This window comes from Carcharhinus amblyrhynchos, chromosome 13, assembly GCF_965287045.1.
Source record: "Carcharhinus amblyrhynchos chromosome 13, sCarAmb.v2.hapA, whole genome shotgun sequence".
Classification (NCBI taxonomy): Eukaryota; Metazoa; Chordata; class Chondrichthyes; order Carcharhiniformes; family Carcharhinidae; genus Carcharhinus; species Carcharhinus amblyrhynchos.
The window spans coordinates 34,686,979-34,701,427 of NC_137336.1; the positions used below are offsets into that span (position 1 = coordinate 34,686,979).

Below are 14,449 nucleotides of genomic sequence, written 5' to 3' on the forward strand. Positions count from 1 at the left end.
GCAGGCTCTCAAGAACTTAAGAAGCTCAATGAGATGGATCTGTCATTTCAAGGTACCCACATTCCAACAGGCCTCCCATCCATTGACTCTGTCTACACTTCGCGCTGCCTCGGCAAAGCAGCCAGCATAATTAAGGACCCGATGCACTCCAGACATTCTCTCTTCCACCTTCTTCCTTTGGGGAAAAAAACACAGAAGTCTGAGGTCACATACCAACCGACTCCAAGAACAGCTTCTTCCCTGCTATGCCAGACTTTTGAATAGACTTACCTTGCATTAAGTTGATATTTCTCTACACCCTAGCTATAACTGTAACACTACATTCTGCACTCTCTTCTCTATGATCTGTATGTTTCGTGTGTATAGCACGCAGGAAACAATGCTTTTCACTGTATGTTAATACATGTGACAATAATGAATCGAATCAACATTTTAAAGCTTAAAACAGAATCAGCAGCCAGGCCAACATAGTGGACAAAGAACTCCTTCAAAGGAAAGTCTGTGGCTGCAGCTGAGGCCAAGCAGGTGGGAAGCACCTCAAAGCCGTAGGAATGGAGCTTCAGCTCTGCAATGGCAGGCTGCCCCCTGACAGCTGCACTGTTCACAAATCTCTGGGTACCTGGAAGGCAACTGGAAAATTTCAGTTAGCCTGTCAATAGGCCACAACAGGCCTTTAAATAAGCTTAATAAGCTTACATGGCTGCAGACATGTAATCCCACTGCCCAAACCCCCATCCTAAATGGCACAGGGGCAGGATTGTATGGGACAATCAGCACACCGATGGCGTGAAATTCTACTCACCGGCTTCATGCTAGACTCTGCCAGGGCCCAAAATTTAGTTCTAAATTTCATCGAGTGACATAATTGGAACAAAATTGAAAAAATGTAAAAGACACGTAGGTATTGACCTTCTGGCTAAATCCACTGGCTATTAATGTTTTACCTCACCTTCCAGGCACTGCTGAAAGCCACAGTCAGAAAAACATGGTTTGTTTTTTAAATGTGCCTTTCCTTAAGTAGTATGTTGTGACCTAGGGTGTTAAATACATTTTATTTTATAAATAGTGCAATGAACATTTGGTTGTAAAATTCTACCAATGAAACAATAAACTTTTTCTTTTGCCACTGGAAGTGTTGTGATTTTTTTTTAAAAAAATCTGAAATTGCATCACAACATGTGAACTGGAGCAGTTTTATTTCATGATCTTAAGAGGGAAACTGAACATCTGGAATGTGGATTGATATGGCAGTGAAACGCTCAAGGCATTTTCCACCCAAATATAATGCAAATTAAAAATAACCTTACCTTTGAAATTCTACTTTTATTAGAAGCAAATTGATACTGAAGAAAATCAAAATTCACAGACTTTAAGGTTTTGAAGACCACAGTTTTATTTGCATTCACATACTTATCCTCTGTATTGAGGTTCATTAGATAAAATTGCATTTTGAAAACCTTCAAATTTATCTTAATCCATTCTATATCCTGGAGCAGTTGACGTTAGCTGATCAAAATAGTTCCCTTAAAAACAATGTAATCTATAAAAATCTGTTTAAAAAAAAACGAAAAGCAGGACAGTTGTCAGTACAAAAAAGCACCATCTAATGTCAAACTTGAGATCAAAATAAAAATCCAGCATGAATGTCAATTGGCAACAATCTTTATATACAAGATCTCTTATTGCACAAACACCATGTAACAGGCAGATGATGGAACATAGCTGGTTAGGTTGCAAGTACGTTTTCAAGTGACTACTCTAAAAGCACTTGTAACATTAACAGCTTCAGGATACTGGTACTTAACAGCAGCCCTTTCAGTCAACATTACTTTTACTCAATGGAAATGATTCAGAGCATTAACGGAAAAAGACTTCACAAATATCAGTTCTTGATGCTACCATAATTTGACAACTGTGACATGGAACAGGTTAGCAGTACCATGGAATCCACAGTACAATTTGGAGCATGGAAATGATATAACACCAGGTCTGAAAGTGACAAAACATTAATACAGGTTTGGACTGGAAATTCTGCTCTAGCTTAGCGTCGAGCCCTGATGCACACAGCGACCAAACATATACATATACACCTAAAGTAGCTATAGACATTTAAAAGCTTTACAATTCGTTCTTTTTACTCTTTTAAAACAATCATCCCAAACAATTGAAGGATTTTTTTTAATAGAACAACTTCAGTGCAAACCACCTTAGTGTGCAGTTTGTGCAATCTCGGATAAGGTTTAGGCACCCAATGATTGTATCTTGAAAATTACCGCCAGGGAGCTTAACAATGCAACCTATTCCAATATATCACAGCAATGCCTCTGAGCCACAATGCTTTTCAAAGATCCAATTGAAGTGAATATTGTGAAGTAGAAACCAGACTGTGAAGCCCTTAATCTTTCCAGGTGAGCAGTGAGCTTTACTAAATTCCACAAATATAATAAAAATGCAAAAATGGGACAAATGTGATGCAAAGATTTTTAAGTAAAAATAAAACAAAATACTGCAAACTGAAATCTGAATCAGAAAATGTTGTAAACACTCTGCAGTTGTTTGCTCAACGGAAATGATTCAGAGCTTTAATGGATAGAAACTTCACAAACATCAGGTCTTGATGTTACAAAACTGTGACCTGGAACAGCAGACCAGTATGGTAGAACCCAGAGCACAATTCAGTACAGGATCAGATCTGTAGCACTGGGCTTTCATGGACAGAAGTTGTAAGTTAACAATCAAGGCATAAACATAGAAATCAAACACAATACCTGTGATACTCACATTAAATGTTAGCTTGCCACTTCACTCCACAGATACTGCGTCTAATTTTCAGTATTTCTCTTTTTGGTTGGAAGTTTATTTGGGCTTGGGTTATTTGATACACAGACTTAGGAAGCTAGCAGAAGCAAAACGTAAACTCCAGATATTTAAAGAATACAACTCCATCTAATTCCAAAAGAATTTCAGCTGAAAGATCACTTATCACAACTGCACTCTAAACTGTAGCCATCCGAGAGGAGCCTCAAGTAACAGAAGTTATATGTAGTTCATTGAAAAATAGGCCATCATTATTGGCCTACATAACTGTCACTACTCCAAAAGAACTGAGACAATTTGAAATATTTTGTTAACACAAGGCACTCTGCAAAGAAGTGTTTATTTTTATTTTAATACAGTTTTCATAGTCTTGCTTTGCAACAGAGGGAGTTCGAACTAGGCTTGAGTGGAGCAAAAGCATGGCATGGTCTGGATGGAAGGAATGGCCTGATTCAGAGCTGTACATTTTATTTAAATCTAAACAATAAAATATTACTTATCATGTGTAATTGCAAAATGTTCTCTCCACAAAAGGGACAATTTACCACAGGAAGAGAGGGCAAAATATTTGCTTTATGGCTGAAAACTAAACGCATAATTTTATTCCAGCAAATTTGCAGAGACAGGCATGAACCAAATTATAGTAACCAAACAGAGTTGTTCTACAATATAGCTAATAAAACACTTGTTCCTTATCAAAAATAATGCAAAAATTAAATGAAGTTTGCAGAAACAATGTGAAATGTATCAGTATTTTGAGGAATAGATTAAGTTTTCAGTAAATTGATCATTCTATAAATCATTGTTCAAGTTAATTGTTTTTATAGTAAACTTTGAAACACTGATTGTAACTTTATCAAATGCTGAAATTCATTTGCAAATTGATTTATGAAAAAGCTCAATAATGAAAACTTTATTAATATGGCTTGACATTTATAGAGCATGAGTCTACTGTTTGACTGTCAATTCAAACAAATTGAGGATTGTGCATTACACAAAGTTTAATTATAGTATCACAGTTAAATTAGATTTTGAATTAATTACTCCTGAAGACAATCCCTTGTAATTATACAAATCAGTCTCCCATAACTGAAAACCTCAGTTACAGAATTCTACAGCTATTCTATTTCTCCAATATTTCTCATCTTCAGAGTATGCACTAAAATTTGCATTCAGTTCTATATTATAATTTCTGAACAAACGATGAAAACATCATAAATGTGGAAAACTAAACAGCAAATATAATCCTTAAAATGTTATTTAACTTAATTAAAATTTCTCGATTTAATAGAATAATGGCTGTTCATGGCAAAGAAGTCCAATAAGCATAAAACAACATAAGGCTTAGTTTTGGAGTCTTATGTTTTTATTTTTCAAAGCAACAGGCTTTTAAATACATGGACCTGGCATAAACTGACAGGGGTTTTGAGGCATAATGCACACGGTGGGGGAAACCCGAATTTAGCCGGGTTCAAACACTTTCTGGAGCAATTGTGAATTTCCGCACATTTTAGAGGGATGGACTCATAATGCACTCACCAAAACTGAGCAGATATGCCATATTCTCCTACGTCCATAAGGAACATATGTAATAATTTCATATTTAGGGTCTTAGCAGCACCAGGTTTACCTACATGTCCCTGGCATCCAGCAATGCTAGGGCTCAGGTATGGGGCAGATTCCTGCATTCAAAAGAAGACTGGTTTGTGGAGTGCATTTGATTAGAATGCAATTTATTCCAATTTTAAAACTGACTAAAGGCAGGGTTGCAGGGACTCTTGAAATCTGAGATAACCTTGATAATTAATGCTGCCGCACCTTGAAATTCCCATCCTTCAATTAGGCAGGTTGGTACTTGAAATGGCACAATCCCCAGGAAATTTAACAGGGACTGGAGCACCATTACAAGGCAAGTTCCAATATAACCTAGATTCTCCACCACCCTGTCATTCCACGTCTGACCAGGATTTTCTGGGTCATGTGTTTTTGATTGCACAAAGATTAAATAGCATATAGCATTATTTAAATACTACAGTCATTCTTTCAATTATGATTAATTTTATTTCAAAATTTTTAAAAACCTTGAGTAGACTTTGTCTATAATTATGTGGACAAGAGTTTAAATTTTATTTTCCAATAAGCAGATATTGGAATTGGAAATTCCAATAAACTGGAAAAAGCAGTTTATAGCAAGAACTGTTTAAACCCTAAAACTGCCATTACAACAAACAATTTAATCTTCACTAAAATGCTGTTAATTTCACCCTTCAACAGGTTGCAATTATATGCTGGAAAATAATTAGGCTTTTATTGAAACAGGTTATAAAAAGTAGACCTTGCCTTGGACATACGTTTTTAGTACAGCATGCACTTAAAAAAAAGGAAAATATCTGTGTTGCAACCAAACAATCAGGGAGGGAGTTCCTTTGTGCACAACATATAATGAAATCACAGGCAAATTTATCAAGCATGCACTAATCACTTTACTGCAGATCGCAAACAAAGGAAATCTTCTCCATGCATCCCAGAACATTATATTGTAACTACGATATTTTTGCTTCAATTTACAATTTGATTCGACCAGCGTTGTGAAATTCCTAAGTGAGGTGTATTTTTCAATTAACATACTGGTCTATCATTGCCATGTAAGATTGAGACCATGGATTTTAACTATATTTCATTCTGGATTAATCAGATGTTGCTTTCTTCCAGCAGCATAAACAGTAAAGGCATTCTATACATCAAGTTCTTGGAAAAAAATATTAGCTTATACTGCTAACATTCAAACCTTTACAAGGCACATTAAACAGTATCAAGGTGGGCTGATTTATGAGTCATGAAGTTATGCAAAATGCCAGAACACTGCCCCAGAAAACTTTAAAATTTTACAGCATAATTCCAAAATGATTCTAACACTGACCCTTTAGCTTCCTGAAATCACTCTTCAAACTTGGCCCAATTGCCAAATCCAAATAACTTCAAAAATCCTTTTCTCTTTCTTCTCTTTTCTGATTATTATGTTTTTTGGTTAACTAATAATGCCTTTCAAATGACAAATTACAGGTGAGGGGTGATCTGACTGAAACATACAAGATTCTGAGGGAACTTGACAGGATAGATGCTGAAAGAGTGTTCCCTCTTGCAAGAGAATCTAGAGCGAGTGGGTGCAGTTTAAAGATAAGGGATCTTCAATTTAAGATGAAGACTCAGCAGAATTTCTTCTCAGAAGATCATTAGTCTTTGGAATTCTCTTTCACAAATGGCAGTGGAGGCTGAGCCATTTACTATATTCAAGGCTAAGCTGGACAAATATTTGATTGACAAGGGAATCAAGGGTTTTGGGGATAGACAAGAAAAGAGCCAGTAAGGCCACAATGAAATCAGCCATGACCTTACTGAATAGCTGAATGGCACTTGACAGGATGAACTGCCAACTCCTCCTCCTCCTATTTTTTATGATCTTAAATCACTGTAGTGATCACCCTAAATCAATCATCTTGACAAATAATTATTTGCAAACAAAGTCATCTTCGACCATCGTGCTGCTAATCCCGATCATACAAAGATACTCAAAACTTCATACAAATAAAAAAAAACTTTTCCTGCTTGCTACTGTCAGTTGTTATTTTAGAAGTAATTGGAGACCATAGTAGTATTGTGTAGAAGATAACATTGAATAATTAAATTCTCTGTTTAAGATACAATTTGAAATCCACAATGCTGCAACCTTACCTTCACAGTAACATGAACATGCCAAACAACTAATTTTAGAAATTAAAAAGTGCTTCAGTTGTTTCTCTCTTACAGATTTTTGGAATGTACTTAAGGAATCTTCAACAAAAAGGTGAGAGGCTACAAGGACAAGACAACAAATCTGCAAAGCCTATCTTCATTAAATAGTTTGTTAATTTTGCTCACGCATGATTTTCATATTTCCAACTTGTGCCCACCTGAATTTGGAGCTGGGTGCAGTTTGCACAAATAAACATTCCATTATAAATTCCCTTTTCAAATTTTCCTAGGCTGTCATTAGTAACATAAGCCAGGCAATCATAAACAACCGAGTAAAGGACAGGCATTGTGTTTGTAGTACATGCAATAGATATATCTTCTCTATGTTGTTTCCTTAATTTAAAAGCAACTCAGATTGAAAATAGCAGCAGTAGCCACTTTCTGATGATGCTCATGTTTGGAGTCAGGAGGCTGATCACCTGCAACCATCAAGTGGTCCTGTTGAAGCATCCAGGCTGCTGTCAGTATCAGAGGCCAAGGTCTGCTCTGTTGACATGGATGAAATGTCATTGATGGAGGAAGACTGAGAGGGGCTGTTGTTGCTATTCACTGCTGCATCTGTTCTAAGTAAACAAAAATGGTGATACAATCTGAGAAAATGGCAACCGTTGACTGTACTCAAAATACATTTTACAAGTCTATTTCTTAAAATAAATCTAACATGGGAAGTGTCAAGGCTATTACAAAAATTCCTACATCCAATTGATACTTGGCACTGTGACGCGAGGCAATGAGGTAAATGCAGCAGGAGTGAAACTTTTCTTCACACCAGGCAAAAGAAATAAGTGGCTGATCACACGAAGGAAGCAACATATCATATGTTGAAGATCCAAAACACTAAAGAAGACATACAGAGTACGAAGAGGAACAAGGGCAAAAGCATGATGACAGCAGGCAGAGGCAATCAGAGATTAATAACTTGCAAAAAATGTATTATCTATATATTTGGAGGCAGGAATGAGTTCTTTCTCTTTTTCTACTACAAACTACACAACCAAGATGTTAAAGAAATAAAGTCCCCCAAATTTGGAGAACGAACGGTGATGAATAAAGTCAAATGACAGGTCAAAAGAATGTGGAAATTGAAATTGTAGAATGAAGGAATAATAGATGAACTCCCAAGCTAAGATAAGGTATATAGAAACAAAAGTACATAAAAATAGACAAAGGAGAGGAATGCAAAGTTAGCTATGTCAACATCATTCATACAACAAACATTTCAGCCACCTTTCCTTTCTCTGGGTAATATTTTCACGACTATTAAAATTCATTTACCAGCAATCTGCCCAATTATGTACTTTGTCCCAGTCATTTTGCAATTTCTGAACTGCCTCTGCCAATTCCACTGCCCCTACACATTTACAATAATCTGAAAATAAATACTGGATTTCTGAATCCAGGTTAATAAATTATAAATAATGATCCTAAACGCTGATTCCTGGGCACCCCTTTTTGGTGCTTCTTGAATATGCAACTATTTTTGCATATATCCAGGCCACTTCTTGCACATATTTAACATGACTAGAATTCACAGAATCCCTCAGTGCAGAAGGAGGCCATTCAGCCCATCGAGTTGGCTCCAATTCTCCAAAAGCGCATCTTACACAGGCCCACCCTATCTCTCTAACCCTGGGCATTTACCATGGTTAATCCACCTAAGCTACACATCTTTGGACACTAAGGGGCAATTTAGCTTGGCCAATCCATATAACCTGCACATCTTTGGACTATGGAAGAAATCCAGACCACCTGGATGAAACCCATGCAGACACAGGAGAACGTACAACTGCTCCTATTTTTATCTCGAACTTGGTCTAATATCCTCATTTTCAAACTGCCACTGAAGGACAGTGGCAGCAGTGTGTACCATCTGCAAGATACACTCCAAGAACTCACCTAGGTTCCTGAGACAGCATCTCCCAAACCCACAACTGCTATCATCTAGAAGGATAAGGGAGCAGATATATGGGAACATGACCACATGAAAGTTCCCTCCAAATCACTCACTACCTTGATATGGAAATATTTTGCCATTTCCTCATTGTCACTGGTCAAAATTTTGGAACCCCCGCCCCACAATCATTTCATGGGATACAGCAAGGCAGCTCACCATGAACTTCTCAAGGGTACTGAGGGTCGGACAGTAAATGCTGGCCTAGCTAGGTACATCCGGATCTTATGAATGAATAAAGAAAGCTTACTGCAGTCCACTTGTGTTATTTCCTTGAAGTAGTCAAGGAGATTTGTCAAATAATATCTTTCCCTTCTGAATACTACATTATTGCCACTGAGAATCTTCAAGCATATACCTGATGTTTGATTCCATTATTTTATAAATGAAATAAAACCAATGATTCTGTAGTTTCTTGCACCTCTTTTGCCAGCCTTTAGAATAGACTGTCACATTTCCAATCTACTGATTCCTCCCTAGTGTCCAGTGACTCCCTCAACAATAGTCAATGGTTTACAAATCCAGTTTTCTATTGTACAAACAAATATAGTCCAGTATTCACTGGGTATTCACTGCTTCGGGGCATCTTATACAGGTTAAAGCAATATGATTTGCTTTGACCTTTAGTTTTATGCTCGTTAACTTTATTTAGGGAGGGTATTATAGTTATCTTCCTGTACAAATATTTAAAAAGTAATTATTCCACTTATTTATCAACTTGAACTCATCCTCAGTTTCAAGTCTATTGTACCTTCTGAATGTTATATTTCTGACTGATTCCTTATTGGTACACTTTGTACCTGCAATTATGCCTCTCAGTCTTTGTCCCTTTGAGCACTTATTCAAAAATATCCAGGAATTTACCCATTCCATCAGAAAAGTATTATATATGCTTAAAACATATGCTTATCCTTCTGAAGCATTAGTGCACAACGGCAGATTGTCATCTACTGCCCCCTGGTGGAAACAACGTATTTCAATGGAAACATTCCTGCATTAAAAAAATCCCATATTAGCCCAACCACTGCAATCCACACCCACCTACACTGCCATTGCTATTATGGCCAGACATTTAGATCATGTAACTTAAGATAGGCATTTGCCACTCCCATAAATGTCAACAGCAAAGACATTGAAACACAAAACAGGAGTAGGCCATTTGGACCTTTGAGTCTGCTCCATCGTTCATTTTGATCATGGCTGATCATCCAATTCAAATCCAGATCACACCTTTCCCCCAACAGCCTTTGATCCCCTTTGGCCCAAGAGCTATATCTAACTATTGAAAGCATACAATGTTTTGGCCTTAGTTATCTTCTGTGGTAGCAAAATCCACAGGTTTATCACTCTCTGGGTGAAGAAATTTCTCATCTCAGTCCTAAAGAGATTGGGTAGACTGGAGTTGTTCTCCCTGTAAAGACGGAGAATGAGGGGAGACCTAATAGGAGTGTACAAAATTGTGAAGGGTATAGATAGGGTGAATAGTGGGAAGCTTTTTCCCAGATCGGAGCTGACAATCACGAGGGGTCACAGGCTCAAGGTGAGAGGGGCGAGGTATAACTCCAATATCAGAGGGATGTTTTTACACAGAGGGTGGTGGGGACCTGGAATGCACTGCCAAGTAGGGTGTAGGAGGCAGACACGCTGGCATTGTTTAAGGATTACCTGGATTGTCACATGAGCAGCCTGGGAATGGAGGGATACTAACATCGTCTAGTTGGACCAATGCGTGGCACAGGCTTGGAGGGCCGAAGGGTCTGTTTCCTGTGCTGTACTGTTCTTTGTTCTTTGAAAGGTTTACCCTGTGTTCTGAGAGTTTGACCCCCGGTGGACACACCAACCATCAGGAACATTCTCTCTTCTTCTACCGTCTAGTCCTGTTGAACCCTTGAACTATTTTGGGCAGGCTTGTTTGTTCACACTGAAAACAACAAAGATATCGGATGGGAGTTTCCATCCACTTAACCACCCCCCACACTGTTGTATTTTGCAGTAACTGAAGTTGCACCATTGGCTGACGGTGTTTCCCGTTGTTCAGAGCCTCCACTGCTAGAGGAGCCATGGTGGTGGTTGGGGGGGAGGCGGGGGGTGTTCATCTCTGGCCGGGCCAGGAGATTCTGCTGATGGGAAAGGCCAGAAAGTCCTCCTCATTATCCTTTTTTATTGGTTCATGGTTAGGTATCACTGGCAAGGTTAACATTTGTTGTTCATTCTTTTTGCCCTTGAGAAAATATTGGCAAGCTCCCTTCTTGAACTGCTGCTGGGAATGATTTAGTGACAGTAAAGGAACAATCACATAGTTGCCAGTCAGGATGCTGTGTGACTTGGATGGGGAGCTTACAGATGGTTGAGTTCCCAAGCATCTGCTGTCCTTATCCTTCCCAGAAACATCAAGTGTTTGGAATGCACAGATGGTACATGTCACTGCCACTGTAAACCAGTGGTAGAGGGACTGAATGTTTAAGGTGATGGATAGAATACCCAGTAGGCAGCTACTTTGCCTCGGAGGGCGTAGAACTTCTTTTGTGTGTTAGAATCAGAGAATTATACAGTGCAGGGGGCCGTTCGGCCCATCAAGTCTGCACCAACCACAGTCCCATCCAGGCCCTATTCCCATAATGCCATGCATTTACCCTAGCTAGTCCCCCTGACACTAAGGAACAATTTAGCATGGCCAATCCACCTAATCTGCGCGTCTTTGGAGTGGGAGGAAACCTCTGGAGACATGGAGCTCCTGGAGGAAAGTCATGTAGACATGGGGGGGAACATGCAAAATCCACATAGTGACCCAAGCTGGAAACTGAACCCAGGTCCCTGGCACTGTGTGGCAACAATGTTAATCACTGCACCACTGTGCCATGTTGTTGGACCTGTGCTCATCCAGGAAATTGGAGAGAATTCCATCATGCTCCTAACTTGTGCCTTGTAGATGGTGACAGGCTTTGAGTCAGGAGGTGAATTACTTGCCACACAATTCCCAACGTCTGACTTGCTCTTGTGGCCACAGTATTTATATGGTCGACCCAATTAAATGTCTGGTCAGTGGTAATCCCAAGAATGATGATGGTGGAGTATTCAGTAATCAATGTCAAGGAGAGGTGGTTAGATTCTCTCTTATTAAATTCTCTCTTGTTGCAGATGACCATGGCCTACTATTTGTGTGGTGCGATTGTTACCCAAGCCTGAGTATTGGCCAGGTCTTGCTGCATGCAGTGTGAACTGTTTCAACACGAGTTGCAGCAAATAGTAAATACATTGTGCAATGATCAGAAAGCATCTCCACTTCTGTCCTTATAATGGAGGGAGGGTCACCTCCTTCCATTATGGGTGAAGCAGTTAAAAAATGGTTGGACCTAGGACACAATCCCAAATCCTGCAGCAATGTTCTTAGGCTGATAGGGTTAGCCTCCAACAATTGCAACTTTGTGCTACATAGGAGTCCAACCCATGGAGAATTTTCCATAATTCTCATCTACTTCAATTTTATGAGGACGTCTTGATGCCACAATCAGCACTCAATCAAACAGTGCCATGATATCAATGGTAGTCACTTTCATCTCACTATGGAATTCAGCTCTTTCGTCCATGTCAGGGCCAACATTGTAATAAGTTCTGGAGCAGGGTCTTGGTGGAACCCAAACTAGACACTGGAGGCTGCTGAGCAAGTATTGCTTGATAGCACTATTGACAACATCTTCTATCAATTTGCTCATGATATGTGAGCAAGTTGAAGGGGCTATAATTGGCGAGACTGAACTTATCCTGTTTCTTGCGGACATAATAGAGTATTTGTTTTACATTGTTAGGTAAGTTCCAGTGTTGTATCTGTGCTGGAACAACTTAATTTGGGGCAGAGCTAGTTCTGAGGTGGGACGTTGACAGGGTTCATAGTCTTCAAGTGTTTCTTGATGTCAGTTGGAGTGAACTGAATTGATTAAAGACTGGCTTCTGTGACTAGCTTCTCAGGTCATCCATTCAGTATTTCTGGCTGATGATAGCTGCAAATGCTTCACCGTGTCTTTTGCACTGATGTGCTGGGCTCCCCTGTCATTGAGAATGGGGATACTTGTGAAGTGTCCTCGATTAGTTAATTAATTGTCCTTCACCACTTATAACTGATGGGAGAGGACACACACGGTGTTGGATGGGTCTGTGACTTTGGATTTAAGGAATGGCTCAGCTTTGTTAGGCTGTTGCTGGAGTTGTCAGTGGAACAGCTCTCCTAATTTTGGCACAACTCCTCAGCCATTCATGAAGAGTACTTTCGAGGATCAACTGGGCAAGATTTGTCTTGTCATTTCTGAAGCTTTGGTCGATGCTGCGTGATCTGCCCAGTTTTATTATTTTGCAACTTTCCTGTTAATGAAAGTCAATGATCATGTTCTGGTGCTAACATTTCAGCACTTGTGGGGTGGGGAACTGGGGAATGGTTGGGGGTGGGGGGCAGGTGAAGAGAGGCATGTGCATGATCACATGTGGGCACAGACCATAACACACCCAAGCGCACACACTGACACGTCATTTTTATTAATACTCTGTCTTAACATAGCAATTTATTGCCTTATTTTTGTTCAGCAATTGCTTCTTTTCTTAACATCTCAACTTTTAAAACAGATTATTTTATTCTTGTGCTGAACTCGATTTTTCTGAAATTTGCTAATTGGCCCTTTGAGTAAGAAGAAAATGCAAGTGTGGCTCTCTGGGCAAAATGCTTTTAATGGCCTGATTTATCGGATCCTCAGGAGATTCATGGGCTTATCAGAAAGAAGCAGTTGTCTTGCACAATCATGATAATTGCATAGGTTGATTTTTTTCAAGATTTCAGAAGATCAGAAAACCTTGGCTAATACATTTCCATTGATTTTTGCAACCCTTTCAGTCTAGTGCCTCTTGCAATCCCCGCCATTTAAGAAAATAGATTTCACCCAGCATATGTTCAATAGTTCCAGATCCACAGAGGGGTGCTTGAACTTACCTTATATCAAATTAGAGGCAAGGTTATCCGTGACAACCATTCAATTCAGTGTTGTCATCAACTGTTTTTTGAACAGCATTGCAAAGAATGGACTTAAAAGTAACTGTTCCAAGCAATTCTGGAGATACTGTGGCATCCCTGACACCAGAAAAATATGACAAAAATTGCAACAAAAACCCAACTGGTTTACTAAACTGCTGCAGGAAAAGGAAACTACATGAGAGTTCAGTCTATCACTACATGGTGACTCTTCTATCGAAGTTACACTACAGAACCAGGGTACGTAGCCAACCAATCCTTGTTGGTATACACCCTACACATGAGCAAATAGTTTCAATCACATTTGCCATCCTGTTCCCAGATCAAACACACTTATTTACGTACTCAATAAAACCTTGAATGCGGCAAGTTTCTGCCTCAATCAGTAATCCTGGAAATGAATCACTTCTCGTGCAAAAAACTTCCTTCTGGCTTCCAATCTAAGTTTCTTTCTTGACTGCTCAACTCCTTTCATATACTTGAAGTAGACAGCTTCTATCTACTCTGTCCTGTCCTTTCATAATTTTAAACAGTCATATTGTTTCATAACCTGCTTCATTCTGACAAGAAAATCCACTTTTTCGTGTCTTACTTCAGATTGATATTTACACCCTGGCATACTCATATTTATCCTCTCCAAAGTCTCATGATCTATTCTTAATCGACCCGTACTGACACAGAATTTCATTTTCAGTTTTTTAACCTATCTCCCCATTTTATCAATATGCCTTTGCTACTTCATTTGATTTTCTAAAGGGTTAATCATATTGCCTATTTTGGCATAATTTACAAATTCTGACGCCAGTGGATCTTATCGAAATTGATTTCCAAAATAAACAGAAGTTCCCTAGGAAGTTCATCACACCTATCACCAA

The 14,449-nt window shown here is 39.0% G+C and overlaps 1 protein-coding gene across 3 annotated transcripts in view; it reads right to left on the minus strand.

Moving 5' to 3' along the window:
* Positions 1 to 1,368: 1,368 nt before the first annotated feature.
* The window catches only part of LOC145351834 (mitogen-activated protein kinase 9), a 55,612-nt gene continuing 42,531 nt past the window's right edge, over positions 1,369 to 14,449 (minus strand). For 2 of the 3 annotated variants that reach the window (XM_080201518.1, XM_080201520.1), the window contains exons 12-13: positions 7,029 to 7,167; positions 1,369 to 4,499 (exon numbers count right to left, since the gene is read on the minus strand). In XM_080201518.1, the coding sequence (XP_080057644.1) occupies positions 4,481 to 4,499; positions 7,029 to 7,167 (158 nt within the window). In that variant the 3' untranslated portion in view covers positions 1,369 to 4,480. Of the gene's footprint in view, positions 4,500 to 7,028; positions 7,173 to 14,449 lie in introns of those variants that run through there. The other variant, XM_080201521.1, reaches the window with a different exon arrangement.